Genomic DNA, 17,489 nt, shown 5'->3' with positions numbered 1-17,489 from the left:
CAGAGTCCTCCTATTTCTCCTACAGTGACCTCTAAACTCCTGAAGGCAGAATGCCATGGGGAGAAAGAGGATGGATTTAATGTGCACATGCTTTTCCCTTCCAGAAGCTGCTTTGGAACCAGGTGGCTCATTTGGCATTGGCATTCCTTTCTGTTCTCTGAGTATGATGGGGCAATTTGCTTTGGATTAGTCACAAGACTGCTTAAAGTACACCATCTGAGAACTCACAAACAAGTAATCTGAATGTTGTGTGTGCTGCAGTGCTAAGCAGGTTCTGTTGATGCTCCCTCTTGTACATGCCTCTCAGTGAACACAAATATGTCAGTCCTAGCCCCCAAGGAGCAGACAAAGGGACACAGTTTATTGCACAGCCATGATCATGCCATTAATTGTAATACTTGGTTTCCAACAGATTTCTAGTAATTGTAGGTGTGGAAATAAGATTTAAAAGTTGACAGGAGTCATGGTTGGAGCTCTAAGGGTAGAGGGCACCAGCCCTGTTCTTACTTACTGCCCTATGTTATCTAGTGAGGATAATTTCATCTATGCCTCTACTAGACGTTTTGCAAGTAGAATAAAAGACCACGTTTACCCAAAAGGAAGAGGACTCTGAACTTAAGATGATCCTCCCAATTTTTAACAACAAGTAACTTGGGGTGGAGGGAGGGGGAGGAGACATAGTCTTGGATTCAGGTAAATAAAACCCCTAAGCATGTGTTGAAGAAGTAATTAGTCTGTTCATGATGAGGCTGTGGAACCTGGCTGTTTGAATTGCGGATTTTTTGCGCTTTGATAGGAAGCAAACAAATCTAAGTGGAAAGCATTCTTCCAATACTGCAGAATTTTAAACTTCCACCAGATCGCGTTCACAGACCTATCATGAAAGAGAACAGGAATAACTAATCTCAACCTGATCTTTTTAATCTGTATTCTTCAATGGCAATGATTCCAAAAGATCTGCCATGGAAGAAAGTGGCCTTTAAAGAAGACACTAATCACTAATTAAAAAAAAACACCTTCAGGATCATGTACGGATTCTGTAAAGGCCAATTGATTGAGAGCACCCAGGCTGCAGCTAGGGTGCATGGTTCACAGACAGGTGAGAATGTTAATCTGAGACAATGGCAAGACCACAAATCAGTCTAAAAGGAAGGTCAAAGCCAAAGTCAAAAGCTGCATACAGCTTGCTAAATTACATGGTAAAATGGACGCAATACCCATAAATGCACAATGCTAAACTATGACAGTGGTGGGGTTGGGATAAGATACGACCGGAAATATGGACAGATACTGAGAGCAATATAGAAGAGAAACTGTTACAGGATGAAGTATGTACAAGGATGGGGCTACTACAGGAACATGGGTTCAGAAAACAATATAGAGGTAACAGTATAAGCAGAGCACAGATGCAGAAACTGGTCAATCCCAGACAGAAACAAGCAAGAAGCAGGAGCTGGAAAAAGCAGGAGCTATGGAAAAACAAGCAAAGTACTTGCACAAAGGCAGGCCTAGCAGCAATCAAGAAAATGCAACTATAGCCACACAGGCAAAGCTCTGGGGGACAATAGAAATGTATATGGATAGCCTTGTCCAGAAAGGAACACAGGATTGAATGGCTAAAAGGCCACTCATATGAAACTAAGCTCATACTCATCTTCTGGATAGCTCACTGGATGGTACAACTGCCCAAGAGTAATCTGTCCCGAGCATACTACAAATTAGGAGTGTGCATGAACTGTTTGGCATGGTTCGGTCTGAATTTGGACCATACCACACCAAGGCAAAACAGTTTGGTTGAACTGATCAGCTGGGCCCGTCGTTTCGATGAACCAGCTCGAACTAGTTCACGATCAAACCAGCTTAGTTCACAGCAGTCCAGTTCACAAGTGAACCGGTTCTGCACATCTCTACTACAAATCTGCGGATTGCTATATACCTGATCGGAACAGTACATTCTTCTTTGCTTCAACAATTTCCCCTCTGGATTGGCAGAGATTACATGTAGACTGGTTTGTTCTGATCTAGAGGCCAATGCCCATTGCTCCTGAACAAGAAGCTGCCCAAAGGTGCTTTAGATTGCTCATCATCGTAGATGCTCCAGGCAGCAAACATATGCAGCAGCTTTCTACATACAGAATTTAAGCAGAGCCAGCATTTTCTTATGACACCAAACCCTTTTTGCCATCTTGTGATGGCACACAGAAAATAGCTACATTAGGGTGGTAATTTGCAGCACATGTGAACAGACTTTCATGTGGAACAGCCATCAGAGGAAGCAACTTCCAGAAGTCTACATGTGGCTAATAATTCATATGCACCTATCCCTAAATCGATCTAATCTATACTTGAAGGGATTACTAATGAGCTTTATTAGTAATATTATCTGGCCTCATACACAGGGATGTGTATGACAGGATGGGTAGATAGATCCATCTATCTACAACTCAGCTCCCAACATTCTGTCACATTACAGCATGACCTAGAAAGAAAACCTAGAAAGAGGCTCTGCTGAAAAGAATATGTTTAATTACTGGAATCAGCAGGACAATAACAGGTTTGATTCTCTCTCCAAACTGTGTCCCCAAGTGCATTACTTTCCATTCTCCAATATGTGAACCCTAACCACTCCAAAAGAACAGTAAAGCACAGCACTTCGGAGCACTGTTCTTGTGAGAGTGAACCTTGCTCTCCACCCCAGGATGGCCAACACTGGGTGGCATGGTCTTCACTCACAGACAAACCACAGAGGGGTGCAACACATCTGTAGGTAGAGTGCACAGAGATACACTGCATCCTTCTTAGAAGTCCTTGAAACAGACATGCCCTCCCCTCCCTCCACACATAAATTTTGCTAAGGTCTAAAAATAAGAATGACACAGCCAAGCTCTTCTGATAAAGAAGAATTCCCTTTGAAAGTGAGCTTTCCCCCACATTTCACAAGGGATGCCAATTAATATAGAATCAAGGAGTCTGGTTTTTACTGCTAACAATCCTCATCAGCAACCTCTTCTCGAGACATCGTGTACTAGCATCCTGGCTCAGGCTTTGGGGATGACATATTAAGGCCAGGAAAAGGGGATGAATGAATACATACATATATTTATACAAACGACTAAAGTGACAATTGTTAGAGAGCAGAGAAGAGAAGCAAGCTGACTTTGCTTTGAACTCTCCTTGTGGCAATGAATTCTGTAAGATGCTACAAAGGGGGTGGGTTGGGGGGCATACTAATGCATTTTTAATCAGGAATAGAGAATGAAAAGGGGTGGGTCTCATTGTCAAAAGAAGGGGCCAGAAAGATAGGATGCAAGAGAATATTACATTGCTGAAGTAACTAAAGCTGCTTTTTGCAGGCAACTGCAGAGCAGGAGACATCCTGGAGTCAGACTGTATGCACAGAGAGGCTTGTTTGTTGCTTTGGGGTATAGCCGCTTTAAAAGGCTGGCTATTTTGTTCTCTGTTTCACAGTGGTGCTGATTAGCAAACTGGTCACTTAACTGTATAGAAAAAGGCTATTTTAAATACCAGTTTCTCACAATATTTTGCCACCTGAGAAAAGCAAACCTGTAGAAGAAGATAACTGGATCTACAAATTGCTAATCTTTACTCTCAATACGATACCTGTGACAAATATCTGATGTACATCATCTCCCTCCTTCAAGGAATCACCACATGCCACTAACAACATAACGTTGGCAAGCATGTTGCAAAAGTGTGAACTGGGAACACTTGCCAGCAATAGAAATCCTCTCTGTATACAGAAAGGAGTAGGTGACCATGGGCTTGCATTGCACTGAGCTCGATATCCACCTCATTAAGCAAGCAAGCAATTATTGTGATGCTGTGGGAAAACAGCATCCAGGCAGGAGTATTCCTGTTCCAGTTCAAGTACGGGGTGCTGTATTTATATTTGAAGAGCACTTTTTTTTTAAAGTCTGGAACATTTTTTTATTGGTCACAAGATCTCACTGTTCCCTGCAAATTCTGCTAGCAGGATATTTATGTGGCACTTAACGACACCATTTAAAGAGTCACAAGCTTTCCTTCTGAAAATCTGAGAATACTTTTTAAAAAATGTGTATTGGCTTTAATGCACTTAAATACTGGGCAGTCATTCTGTTACTAATGTGGTAGTTTCTCACTTTATTTGCAATTAGCATCCCACTGGGACTCTCAATACTTGGAGCTTAAATTAATACTGCCCAGTTTATGCACTGTCATGGGGTGGGGTGGTGGTGGTCAGTTGCAGTGTCATTAAGAAGTCATTGCAGTTCTAAGTTACAATTGACTTGTTAAGTCTGGTGCCTGCTAGTAGACAAAGATTCTTATATTTTATATTTAACACTTTATATTTATCAATAGATATGACCAGAAGAAAATTTTGTGGATAGCCCCATAAGCTATTTAAATGAGTGGAGATAATAGATACTTGGAATTTAAGAAAGTATTCCCCACAAAATCCATGCCCGGCATTAATACATGCAGATTACCTGACCTAACCTCTTTTTACAATGGATTTTGATATCTCATCACATTTTTATTCCTACAGGTTGGCTAAGGGAAAGCTCTCTCTGGCATAGCAAAATGTCCCCACAAGACAAGTCACTCCTAGCTCGCACTGCTCCAAAGGTCATTCTCTGGGCTGGCACATGCTGAATAATTTATGGCTGTGGACCCATAAGGATGAGGAGTCACATTATAGTCCTTGCCTTGTCAGTGCACTGGCATAATCTCACCACAGTTTTAATAGTAGCAACACCCATGACCAACATGTTTGCTGAGAGTTATCAGACACTCTGCTACCATTTTTCTCCTCTTCATGTGCTGAGATGGACACTATCCAAAACACTCAGATAACTAAAAACAGTGTGTTAATACTACTGTAACAAATGTCAGGATTAACCAAACATTCCCAAATGCTCAAATACTTACAACCAGAAAAATTGCTCACAACTTTTAATACACCACTCCTGCCAACTTGTTCAGTTTGCATGGCATCCCAGCCCCCCGCCCCAACTTTTATGGAAAGGTCTAACTAGAGACATTGCAAAACAAAGTTTCCCAATACAGCACACATTTATGAGTATAAGTGCATACTTGTGGCATCCTCCCACTTCTCTCTCTGATCTACCAGCTCTTTCTTCCCTCTGCAGACAAAACCATAAAATGCAGCAGATTCCTCTGACTAGAAGAATATAAGAGAAAAGCTAGCAGGAAGAATCAGTAAATAGACTCCTCTGAGTCTTCCTGGGTTCAACAAGATGCAGAGATTGAACAAAGAATGAGATGAACCACAATCCAGGGAACAGTACTCCTAATAATAAAATTATACCCTGGTATAACTGTAATGATAATATGTTACGCATTGTAAAGAACCTGAAAGAGAGTTCCAGGAGCTAGAGAAATGTTGGAACTAAAAGTTATGTTTGAATGTCTCTTTTCATTTATTATGCTCTCACATGGGTCTCCCATTCGGATTACTGATTACGTATGTATCGACTTAGCTTCAGCAGTTCTGTGGTATCATATGCTCTCTGAACATTCACTGGGCCCTGAACTACAAGTAATTGAAATGAACACATGCTGTACACCTTGGAAAGGATTGCTCTGGCACAGTAGTTCTATTTAACAACCCACTACTACCAAAACCTCACATGCTCAAGGAAATTCATTGAGGGAAATGTACTTGGAGCAAGTACTCCCTCCTTCCATTCTTCCTTTTACTGCACATTTCAACAGATGTGTTTCACTGTGGATGAACAATTAATCACTGCATTCATCTTCCAGTCAACACAATGAACAACAGCTTCTCATGATTGCCTACAGCAGCTAGGACAATACTTTCACTTACATTCACAGGACATGCCCCTGCAGTCATTACCGCCTGACATAAATCTTACAAAGCAACTAACTTTGGAACACCATGAATGGTAATGGAAAGGCTTCGACATGTCTGCTCACAACCCTTGTCATGGCATGTGCTTCATCACCCTCTGGCAGGGATGATGAGATAAATCCCCCCAATTGTGCTGAACTTCAAAGGACTATGGGAAAGAATCATAGGAATATAGGAAGCTGCCATATACTGAGTCAGACCATTGGTCTATCTAGCTCAGAATTGTCTTCACAGACTGGCAGCGGCTTCTCCAAGGTTCCAGGCGGGAATCTCTCTCAGCTCTATCTTGGAGAAGCCAGGGAGGGAACTTGAAACCTTCTGCTCTTCCCAGAGAGGCTCCATCCCCTGAGGGGAATATCTTCCAGTACTACTTCTAGTCTCCCATTCACATGCAACCAGGGCAAACCCTGCTTAGCTGAGGGAACAAGTCATGCTCTCAGCCCTATCTTGGAGAAGCCAGTGAGGGAACTTGGAACCTTCTGCTCTTCCCAGTGTGACTCCATCCCCCGAGGGGAATATCTTACAGTGCTTACATGTATTCTCCCATTCATATGCAACCATGGCAAACCCTGCTTAGCTAAGGGGACAAGTCATGCTTGCTATGACAAGACCAGCTCTCCTTATTCAACTCCAAGCCAGAAAAGAAGGCTAGGGTTTCCTGTTTTCATGCTGCATAGCTGGGGTGCCCCAAGCCCCTCATCCATCCAGCACCAAAGGAAACCCCCAGCATCTCTCTCTGTCTCTAAGGGAAAAGGTTGGGGTTGGCTGTTCTGGTGCTGGACAGTTGAGGCACCCAAGAGTCTTGCTTGTCCAGTGCCAAAAGAAGTCCCAGACTTTCCCTTCAGCTCTGGAGGGGGAGTTGGGGCTGGCCCTTTTGACACTGTACAGTTCAAGTACCATATACAGGTGAAGTACCTCCCGCATTCCAAAACAATTTCCTGCTCCCCTTCCTACTCTCTTTTGAGCTGTAAAAAGAGGGAGAGGGCAGAAATAATCCCTGCAGCCATGGTGGAATTTGCTGGTACAACTTCAAGGGCCGCCCATGCTCACTTCCCTTTGCTGTTCCAAACTTAGAGCTGAGGAAGGGTCCCTGACTGTGTACAACCTGTGTACAACTGTGGTCAGTTGGAAGGCTACTCTGTGAAGAGCAGACACAGCTGAGAAGGTGAGCAAGCTTTTCTAAACATCTAGCCTTTCCCCCTTCAAACAAACTAACAGAAAGAGGGGAGATTTTCAGGGGCTGTTTCTCTTTAAGGGGTAGGTCAGGGAGAATGAAGATCTTGGGCAAGAAGGACATCAGTCTGAGGAAGAGGGAAATGCTCCTTTAGAAGTGACCCCTTCCGTGGATGATGAGCCCATATCCTCTCGCACAGGGGATACTCCTCCGGGGGGTGGGGGCCTCCTTGTAGTGGGTGATTCGATCATTAGAGGTATAGAGAGATGGGTTTGTGACCCGCGTGTTGACTTGCCTGCCTGGTGCGAAGGTTGCGGACATCACGCAGTGTCTAGACAGGCTCCTAGACAGTGCTGGGGAGGAGACAGTTGTCGTGGTGCACGTTGGCACCAACGATGTGGGGAAATGTAGTCGGGAGGTCCTGGAAGCCAAATTTAGGCTGATAGGTAGTGTATTGAAGTCCAGGACCCCCAAGGTAGCATTCTCAGAAATGCTACCTGTTCCACGCGCAGGTACAGGGAGACAGGCAGAGCTGAGGGGTTTCAATGCGTGGATGAGATGCTGGTGCTGGGAGAAAGGGTTTAGATTTGTTAGGCATTGGGACACATTTTGGGGCAAGCAAGGCCTGTACAAAAGGGATGGGCTGCACTTGAACCAAGATGGAACCAGACTGCTTGCGCTTAAAATCAAAAAGGTTGTAGAGCAGCTTTTAAAATGACACCTGGGGAACAGCCGATGGGAGCTGGGCAGTATCCCGTTTGGCAAAAGTCATCCCTTAAAGTGCAAGGGTGCAATGAATTCAGATAAAACAGAAGGGAACAGTGCAGAACCGCATAAAGAGCAGACAGGAGCCTGTGCCAGAAGGTCAAAAAGTCATAAGAATAGCATACTTCAGGGGAGAGATTCAGAGTATAAGTGCTTATATGCCAATGCCAGAAGCCTCCGAGCCAAGATGGGTGAGCTGGAGTGCTTGGTTGCTAACGCAGAAATAGATATAGTGGGCATAACAGAAACATGGTGGAACAGTGAGAACCAGTGGGACACAGTCATCCCTGGGTATAAACTCTACAGAAAGGACAGGGAGGGGCACATTGGAGGTGGAGTAGCACTGTATGTTAAAGAAGGGATAGAATCTAACAAGCTTGAAAACCTAGGTGGACTGGAGACCTCCACAGAAACCCTGTGGGTGACTATACAAGGCTGGAAAGGGAACGTGCTACTGGGGATGTGCTATCGCCCTCCAGATCAAAACATCGGCAGTGACTGGGAGATGCAGGAGGAAATCAGGGAGGCGTCAAGGAGAGGCAGGGCTGTAATAATGGGTGACTTCAATTACCCACACATAGACTGGGTAAATTCACAGTCAGGTCAGGACAAAGAGGTCAAATTTCTAGATACACTAAATGACTGTGCCCTAGAACAGTTGGTCATGGAACCAATAAGGCAACCTTGGACCTAATTCTGAGTGACACCCAGGACCCGGTGCATGACATCAGTGTCATCGACCCTTTAGGGAACAGTGACCACAGTGCCATCAACGTCAGCATACATGCGGGGAGAGAATCACCAAGGATGTCTAACATGGACATTTTGAATTTCAGAAGAGGAAACTTCTCCAAAATGAGGAGTACGGTGAAAAGAAAGCTGAAAGGGAAATCCAGGAGAGTCACTTTGCTCCAGAGTGCATGGAGTTTACTCAAAACCACAATACTAGAAGCCCAGTTAAATTGTATACCCAAAAGGAGGAAAACTACCACTAAGTCCAGGAGGAGCTCACAGGTACCGTCAAAGAAGCCACAAAAGGGAAGAAGACTTCCTTCCAAAATTGGAAGGCCTGTCCAAATGAACAGAACAGAAAAGAACACAAACTCTGACAAAAGAAATGCAAGGTGATAATAAGGGAGGCAAAAAGAGAGTTTGAGGAACATTTAGCCAAAAGTATCAAGGGGAATAACAAAAACTTCTTTAGTACATCAGAAGCAGGAAACCTGCCAGGGAGGTGGTTGGGCCATTAGACAATGAGGGAGTGAAAGGGATTATTAAGGAGGATATAGAGGTTGCAGATAAGCTAAATGAGTTCTTTGCATCTGTCTTCACGGCAGAGGATACTGAGCATATACCTGTTCCTGAACCAGGCTTTTTAGGGATGGAGGCTAGAGAGCTGAGTCAGATAGTAGTGACAAGAGATGATGTACTAAACTGTCTGGAAAAACTGAAAGCTAACAAATCACCAGGGCCGGATGGCATCCATCCAAGAGTCCTCAAACAACTCAAACGTGAAATTGCTGACCTCCTTGCTAAAATTTTCAACTTATCCCTGAAATTGGGCTCTGTACCAGAGGACTGGAGAGTAGCAAATGTAACGCCGATTTTCAAAAAGGGACCCAGGGGCGATCCGGGAAATTACAGGCCAGTTAGCCTAATGTCCGTTCCAGGCAAATTGATGGAAAGCATCCTCAAGGATAAAATTGTAAAGCACCTAGAAGAACAGGCCCTGCTGGGAGTGAGCCAGCATGGCTTCCGCAAAGGTAAATCTTGCCTCACCAACCTTTTGGACTTCTTTGAGGGTGTCAACGAGTGTGTGGATCAAGGTGATCCAGTTGACATAGTCTACCTGGACTTCCAAAAAGCTTTTGACAAAGTTCCTCATCAAAGACTCCTGAGGAAACTTAGCAGTCATGGGATAAGGGGACAGATACATGTGTGGATTGCTAACTGGCTGAAAGACAGGAAACAGAGGGTAGGTATAAATGGAGAGTTTTCACAATGGAGGGAAGTAAGAAGTGGGGTCCCCCAGGGATCTGTACTGGGACTGGTGCTTTTTAATTTATTCTTAAATGATCTAGAAGCAGGGGTAAGTAGCGAGATGGTCAAATTTGCAGATGATACCAAACTCTTCCGGGTAGTAAAATCCAAAACGGATTGTGAGGAGTTCCAAAAAGATCTCTCCAAACTGGGGAAGTGGGCGGCAAATGCGGTTCAATGTTAGCAAGTGTAAAGTGATGCACATTGGGACGAAAAACCCCAACTTCAAGTATATGCTGATGGGATCCGAGCTGTCAGTCACTGACCAGGAAAGGGATCTGGGGGTCGTGGTGGACAGCTCGTTGAAAATGTCGACTCAATGTGCGGCAGCTGTGAAAAAGGCAAATTCAATGCTAGGGATTATTAGAAAGGGGATTGAAAATAAAACGGCTAATATTATAATGCCCTTATACAAAACTATGGTGCGACCACACTTGGAGTACTGCGTACAATTCTGGTCACCACATCTAAAAAAGGACATTGTAGAACTGGAAAAGGTGCAGAAGAGGGCTACCAAGATGATCAGGGGCCTAGAGTACCTTTCTTATGAGGCAAGACTACAACACCTGGGGCTTTTTAGTTTAGAAAAAAGATGACTGCGGGGAGACCTGATAGAGGTCTATAAAATCATGCATGGTTCGGAGAATCTGGGGAGAGATAAATTCTTTTCCCTCTCACACAACACTAGAACCAGGGGTCACTCCATGAAATTGATTGCCAGGAGGTCTAGGACCAACAAACGGAAGTTCTTTTTCACACAACGCGTGATCCACTTGTGGAACTCTCTGCCACAGGATGTAGTGACAGCCAACAACCTGGATGGCTTTAAGAGGGGTTTGGTAACTTCATGGAGGAGAGGTCCATCAATGGCTACTAGTCGGAGGGCTGTGGGCCACCTCCAGTCTCAAAAGGCAGGATGGCTCTGAGAACCAGTTGCAGGGGAGTAATGGCAGGAGAGAGGGCACGTCCTCAACTCCTGCCTGTGGCTTGCAGCAGCATCTGATGGGCCACTGTGCGAAACAGGATGCTGGACTAGATGGGCCTAGGGCCTGATCCAGCAGGGCTGTTCTTATGTTCTTAACCATGCACCATGAAGGTCAGGGACTGAAGCTGAAATCCTATACATCATTACCTGGGAACGTGAGCACAGTGGAGCTTATCTTGGATTGCACTAAAGGGGGGGATCAGGGTTCTAGTACCACTCTTTTGGCTTAGCTACAAAAGCCAGTCAACATTTTTAGAACCCTGGTAAAAGCCTTTCTCTGGTAAAAGGTACAAGCATTTCTCTGCCTTAGGGGTCAGAAGAGCAAGTATGGGGTGGAAATGACTTCCTATCTCAGATCCCAGAGTTGCTGCTGAATGCCAGATCACAGAAAACATAATACTGTATGTAAATGAGGTCTAAAAGATGTACATCTCTGGCATACCAAAACATGTACTTCACCAATCTAAGCTGGAAGGCTGTAGCTGGCCTTATTTGTAAAGCAGTGAATGTGTCCTATACCCCTGACAAACAATTTCATTGGCATGTGAGCTTCCACAGTGTTGCGTGCCAGATTCAATGAATACATTCTTACTCTGAATTATACATTGAGACCTGAATCTCCAGCCAAACAAGAGCATGTATTAAAAATAAGCCTTTTTTTTCCAGAACAGCTTGAAGATTACTTTTCATTTTCTTTGAAGTCCAAAATCCTCTTAAAACATTATCCAAAACATATTTAATAATACTAAACATAATTCTAGATCACCAGCAAGAAAGGATGCCAGTGCCTGATCATTGCTCCCTCCTCCTCCTCGGGCTAGAAACCATCAGTCAGAAAACGCAATAAAAATACTAAGTCAGGACCAAAATCAGAGTGTCTGACTTTTAAAAATATCTCTTTCTGTTGTCGCAATATTTACTTTGGTCAATATTTTCTGTTTGCAATTACTTTTGTGTACAATACAAGCCAACACATATGCAAGTCGTATAGACAGAAAGATTGGCAGGGCCACACAAAAAGAATATGAAAATTTGCCCACTGCATATAAAGGCTGTATGGTACAGACTGGATCAGACAAATAAGATGCAACTAATACTAGCTCACAAAAGTATTCAGGGACTCATAGTTACTCACACTGTCCACTGCAAGGATTTTGGCCCAGATGAAGACAAGAAGAGGTCTTAGCTCTCGAGCAGAACTCTGAAGGAGCTTTAGCACATAGGGGAAAATGCCAACAGACAAAGCCTGGGGAAGAAAAATTGGGGACAGAATGTAAACTTAGGGTGTGTAGGGTGGAAGCTGATAAAGGTGACTTGCTTGCTATCCACCTATACTTTAATAGGTTCTGAAATGTCTACTAAGAAATCATTATCACAATGGCAACGCTAAAGAGATAACCTCTGTACATTGGTCTCAGGTTAGTTTTATTCCTGGATCACCTGGTATTTTCAAATGTATCTGGCCTGCCAAATCAAGGCTTAATGAGCAACATACTCATTCATTCATTCAATTTCTACACCGCTCTTCCAAAAATGGCCCAGGGCGGTTTACACAAAGAAATAATAAATAAATAAGATGACTCCCTGTCCTCAAAGGGCTCACAATCTAAAAAGAAACATGACAGACACCAGCAACAGTCACTGGAGGTACTGTGCTGGGGGTGGATAGGGCCAGTTACTCTCCCCCTGCTAAATAAAGAGAATCACCACGTTAAAAGGTGCCTCTTTGCCCAGTTAGCAAGGGTTCATACTCATAGTGCACTACTCTCCTCCTCCCTTCGATCTGGGACACAAGCAAGCAGACTGCTTTTCACTAGAAACTATTTTATTTTGGGTGGATACTATGCTGTATCTTCACTACTTCTCACTGATTTTTCAAATTGTTCATTTTTACATATAAGTAGCTGCTCCCAAACACCTTACACACTTAGCTATGAACACTTCAAATCAAATGATTTTAACGTCCTTTCTCCTTTAAGGTGAATCAGGCTCAGGTAGTCCATGTGTGAAGTGTGGGCAAAATTTACAACAGCTTGGCATTCATCTAGTTTTTTATTCTCCTTTTACTCAGCAGCTTGCTTAACAAATCCAACATGCCCATAAGAAGCTGTCTGAGCATTCACATCACTTCGCTTATTATTACTATGCCCAGCCTTGGATGGAATTGGATAGGCCAAATAAGGATAAGGACTGATGTCTTCAGCTAATGTGTACTACATAGAAAAAGGATTCTCATCAGCTTCTAGAGCCCGCTAAAGCTCTGGCAGACTGATTTATAGTGACCTAAGTGTCTTCTGGTTTCTGACAGATAGCAACAATTTCTATAAACAAGTAGGACATTTTTCACATCCTGCAAGCAAAAGTTCATCATTCATATATGGTGATTCAGAAAGAATTTTTCTTTTCTCAAAGATATGTCCATCATATGTACCCACCAAGCTAACAGCCCAGGGACCCAGGTCCAAAAACCGGCCCAGTAAATCAAGGGCTCTCAGCCGATGCACTTGACTCAACAGCACCTGCAAAAATAGAGGAGGAAATAATATTACTGCAAAGAATATCAACCTCTGAAATGACTGAGCATAAGTAACCAGAGAGACTGGGGAAATGGGGCTATGCCCAAGCATACATATTTCATTTTCAACAAATGTGTGGTAACTGTACTCAATACAAACTACGAGTTCGAACTCTAAACAGCACATCGCTGCCAGCATGCAAAAAGCCAGCTGGGAAGTGGCATGTGCACCAACCACTACTTCCCTGCTCACTTTTCACACGCCACTGACATGCTGTTTAGCTTCCCTGTGGCCATCCTTCTACACCATCTTGAAGATTATGACCCCCAAAAATGAGCACCTCTATCTTGCTTCGATCCAGCTTCAGTTTATTATCCCTCATCCAGCCCATTACTTCCTGTAGGCAGGCATTTAAGGGGCTAATACCATTTCCTGATATTGATGAAACAGATTTGGATGTCATTAGTATATTCATAACACCTAGCACCAAATCCCCTGATGACTTCACTTTAACATGTAGATGTTAAAAAGCATTGGTGACAGCATGGAGCCCTTGGGGACAATATATAGTAGCTCCCATTTTAAACAGCAACTGTCATGAAGCACCACCATCTGAAAACTACCCAAGACATAGGAGCAGAACCATTATAATACAGTGCCTCCTATCCCCAAATATCTCAGGTGAGCCAGAAGTATACCATGGTCAATGGTATTGAAAGCCACTGAGAGATCCAGAAGAACCAGCAGAGTCACACTCCCTCTGTCAATTCCATGGTGAATGTCATCCGTCAGGTCAACCAAAGGTGTCTCAATCCCATAGCCCACTCTAAAGCCATTCTCAAATGGGGCATCAGTTTTCTCCAAGAAAATAATCAACTTGGATCTGGTCAGCCACCACCCTTCTCAATCATTTTACCCAACAATGGGAGGTTGGAGCCTGGCCTATAATTATAGGGGATCTGAAGTGGGCTTCTTAGGAAGGGGTTTAACTACCGCCTCCTTCAAACAAGATGGCATCTTGCCCTCCCTCAGTGAGGTACTGATGATATAAACTAGGCCAGCTCCAACAATCTCCCTGCAAGATGAAATCAGCCATATTGGGCAAGGATACAAAGAACAGGTGGTAGGCTGTACCGCTCCAAGCAACTCGTCCCCATCCTCAGGACTTACAAACTGCAACTGATCCAATCTAATTTTGCAAGAGGGATTTCTGGACACTCTGCTAACTGGCCCTGCAGAAATGCTGGAGAGCAGATCAGCCCAAATGTGAGAACTTTTATCTGCAAAGGACTCATTAAATGCGTCACAGTGAGACATTGTTTTTGGAAACAGATTTGAAACAGAAGAGATTTGAGTTAAACCCATAACAATCCAGAACAGCTCTGCTGGATGAGAACTTGTAGACACAATGCATGCAGAATAAAATAGCTTCCTTGCTGCACATATTGCTAAAACATATGCCTTCAGCTGGGCTCTATGCTGTGTCTCATCAAATTCAAAATGTGTGTTCCTCCATTTGCGCTCCAATTGTCTACCTTGCCACTTAAGCTACCGTAGCTCTGCCGTATACCATGGAGTTAATTCTGAAGTGGTTGGAGAGGATGCTTAGGAGCAATTGTGTCTACTGCCCTGGTAAGTTCTCTGTTCCAAGTATCCACCTCAGAATCATCAGCAGAAACAACTCCAAAAACCTCCAAGGCCCTTTGGAATCCTACTGGATCCAACAATGTTCTTGGGCGGACCATTCTAATAGGTCCACCACCCCTGCAGGGGTCAGACCTGACTGTGAAACCAACCTTAACCAGTAAGTGGTTCCTCCATGACAATGAGGAGACTACAGGAGACCAGACGCACGGAAAACCCCTCTGATCTGAGCAAAACTCCAAATCCAGCATGTGACCAGCAACATGTGTATGTCCTAGGACAAATTAGGATAGGCCCACAGTTGTCATGGCAGCAGGGTGGGCAGAACACCAACAGAATCCCCAGTCTATCCTGAATCTACAGTCTAAGGTACACACACTCAATGTAAGTAAATTCTTTCACAGGGATCCTGGTAAGGGAGATGTTAGTCTTATGGACCACAGCCACTCCACCACTACCCCTGCCCACTTCCCCTGCTCAACAACACATTACCCTGAGGGAAGATGTTGGGCCCACACAAGACCACTCTCAACCAGGTCTCAGTTATACAAGCCAGGTTAGCTCCTTCATCCATGATCAACTCATGGGTGATTCTGATCTTATTTTGAACCAACCTGGCGTTATAGGTTCAATGGGGAGTTGGAACTACTCCCCGAGGCCTGAGAGCTAGATGGGCAGCTGCAAGGGAAAAAGGTAATTATATTACCTGACTCCCTTCCCCTGTAACGGCATGTTGGCCCGCCAATGCCCAATCCTCTCTTTCCCACCAGTACCGAAACAGCCACCCCAACCTCATCGAACCTGCCCCTGGCTCCATCCTTAACAAGAAAGCCCAGAGACATCCCTGTGAACAGCTTGTCACCAACCACTAAAACTAAACCATAACAAAAAACTAAAACTAAGACTGGAGGACCTTAAACATAACTTCCAGTCAGACTTCAGCCCTACACCAAAGGCTGGCCCCCTTTGGCGGCAGATTTGGTGGCCGCCTGCAGGTGGGCCGCCTAATGACACCTGTACCAACAGCTGCACCTCTGGCTTGCCCCAGTCAAACACCCCAGCCCCCAACTCTCACATGGATGCTGGAATCCGGCTGATGGAACTGCCCCCCATGCAGCTGCAGCTCATCAGGGCAATCAGAACTGCAGCTGAAGCCAGCAGCAGGAATCCTAGCAACTGATATTCTCTGCTGGTCAAGGCTGAAGGGAGGAGGCAAGGCCAGCTCAGCAAACCTCCTGGCTCAAGGAGATGCAGATGGGAAAAGGTTTTTGTTTATAACGTTTTAGTTGGTTATTTTAATTTGTTTTATATGATATAAGGTTTTTATTGTTGTGTTTTGATTTGTAAACCACCCAGAGATTTTATATGGGGCAGTATATAAATGTGCTAAATAAAGCGTTGAGCTCTGTGGGGAAAGCACTGGGAAAGACTATGCTTTCCAGTGCTCCATGTATGCCTTCCCAGACATTGCTAGGGCTTTCTGCAGTTCTGGTTTCCTTTACAGGCTCTCTCTGGTGCTCTGCAGAGCACCTTAAGAACAGCCCTGCTGGATCAGGCCCAAGGCCTATCTAGTTCAGCATCCTGTTTCACACAGTGGCCCACTAGATGCCTCTGAGAAGCCCACAGACAAGAGGTGAGGGCATGCCCTCTCTCCTGCTGTTGCTCCCCTGCAATTGGTATTTAGAGGCATCTTGCCTCTGAGACTGGAGGTGGCCTATAGCCATCAGACAATCTGTGCATGAGTGGTGGGAACAGCCACCTCTGCATGGGGCTGGGGTGATGTGCCATTACTCAGCTGCAAATATTCTGAGCTGAACAATTGCACAGGCCCATCCTGCCCTGCCCTGCCCTCCAATGGTGAGTCAGCCTTCTCCTCTTATCCCTGCTTCACAAATCTGGCAGTGGTCCTGAAGCATAGGTGTGCATTTAGCACTCCAGAGGAAATCACAGGGGCAGGCAGAGAGTGAACCCTGCAGACTGCATTCATGCTCCTGGAGCAGTGCACTAGTACTGAAGCACTGGTACTGAGATCTTGATGGCTGTCCTGAAGACATAGGAACATAGGGGAACATAGGAAGCTGCCATATACTGAGTCAGACCATTGGTCTATCTAGCTCAGTATTGTCTTCACAGACTGGCAGCAGCTTCTCCAAGGTTGCAGGCAGGAATCTCTCTCAGCCCTATCTTGGGAGATGCCAGGGAGGGAACTTGGAACCTTCTGATACTCTTCCCAGAGTGGCCCCATCCTCTGGGGGGAATATCTAACAGTGCTCACACCTAGTCTCCCATTCATTTGTAACCAGGGTGGACCCTGCTTAGCGAAGGAGACAATCATGCTTGCTACCACAAGACCAGCTCTCCTCCCATGACAATTTAAAAACTTGTAAAAACAAATTTGCATTGATTTTGACTGGTTTTCTGTTTTTGTTTCTCCCCTCAACATAATGGTGTAGTATGCTGTATAAACTG

The 17,489-nt window shown here is 44.5% G+C and overlaps 1 protein-coding gene and 1 long non-coding RNA gene across 5 annotated transcripts in view; one reads left to right on the top strand and one right to left on the bottom strand.

Annotated features, from left to right (window-relative positions):
* The window catches only part of RPTOR (regulatory associated protein of MTOR complex 1), a 510,229-nt gene that overhangs the window by 122,966 nt on the left and 369,774 nt on the right, over positions 1-17,489 (bottom strand). For all 4 annotated transcript variants that reach the window (XM_053294863.1, XM_053294866.1, XM_053294865.1 and 1 more), the window contains exons 12-13: positions 13,296-13,379; positions 11,996-12,106 (exon numbers count right to left, since the gene is read on the bottom strand). In XM_053294863.1, coding sequence (XP_053150838.1) covers positions 11,996-12,106; positions 13,296-13,379 — 195 coding nt within the window. The remainder of the gene's footprint in view (positions 1-11,995; positions 12,107-13,295; positions 13,380-17,489) is intronic.
* Positions 15,371-17,489, top strand: part of LOC128344540 (uncharacterized) — a 125,722-nt gene continuing 123,603 nt past the window's right edge. Inside the window, exon 1 of the long non-coding RNA XR_008315907.1 lies at positions 15,371-15,404. This is a non-coding gene — a long non-coding RNA (uncharacterized LOC128344540). The remainder of the gene's footprint in view (positions 15,405-17,489) is intronic.

Source organism: Hemicordylus capensis, chromosome 2, assembly GCF_027244095.1.
Source record: "Hemicordylus capensis ecotype Gifberg chromosome 2, rHemCap1.1.pri, whole genome shotgun sequence".
In the NCBI taxonomy this organism is placed as follows: domain Eukaryota; kingdom Metazoa; phylum Chordata; class Lepidosauria; order Squamata; family Cordylidae; genus Hemicordylus; species Hemicordylus capensis.
The sequence above is the reverse complement of the archived record's forward strand: the minus strand, read 5'-3'. Positions and strand labels throughout refer to the sequence as shown.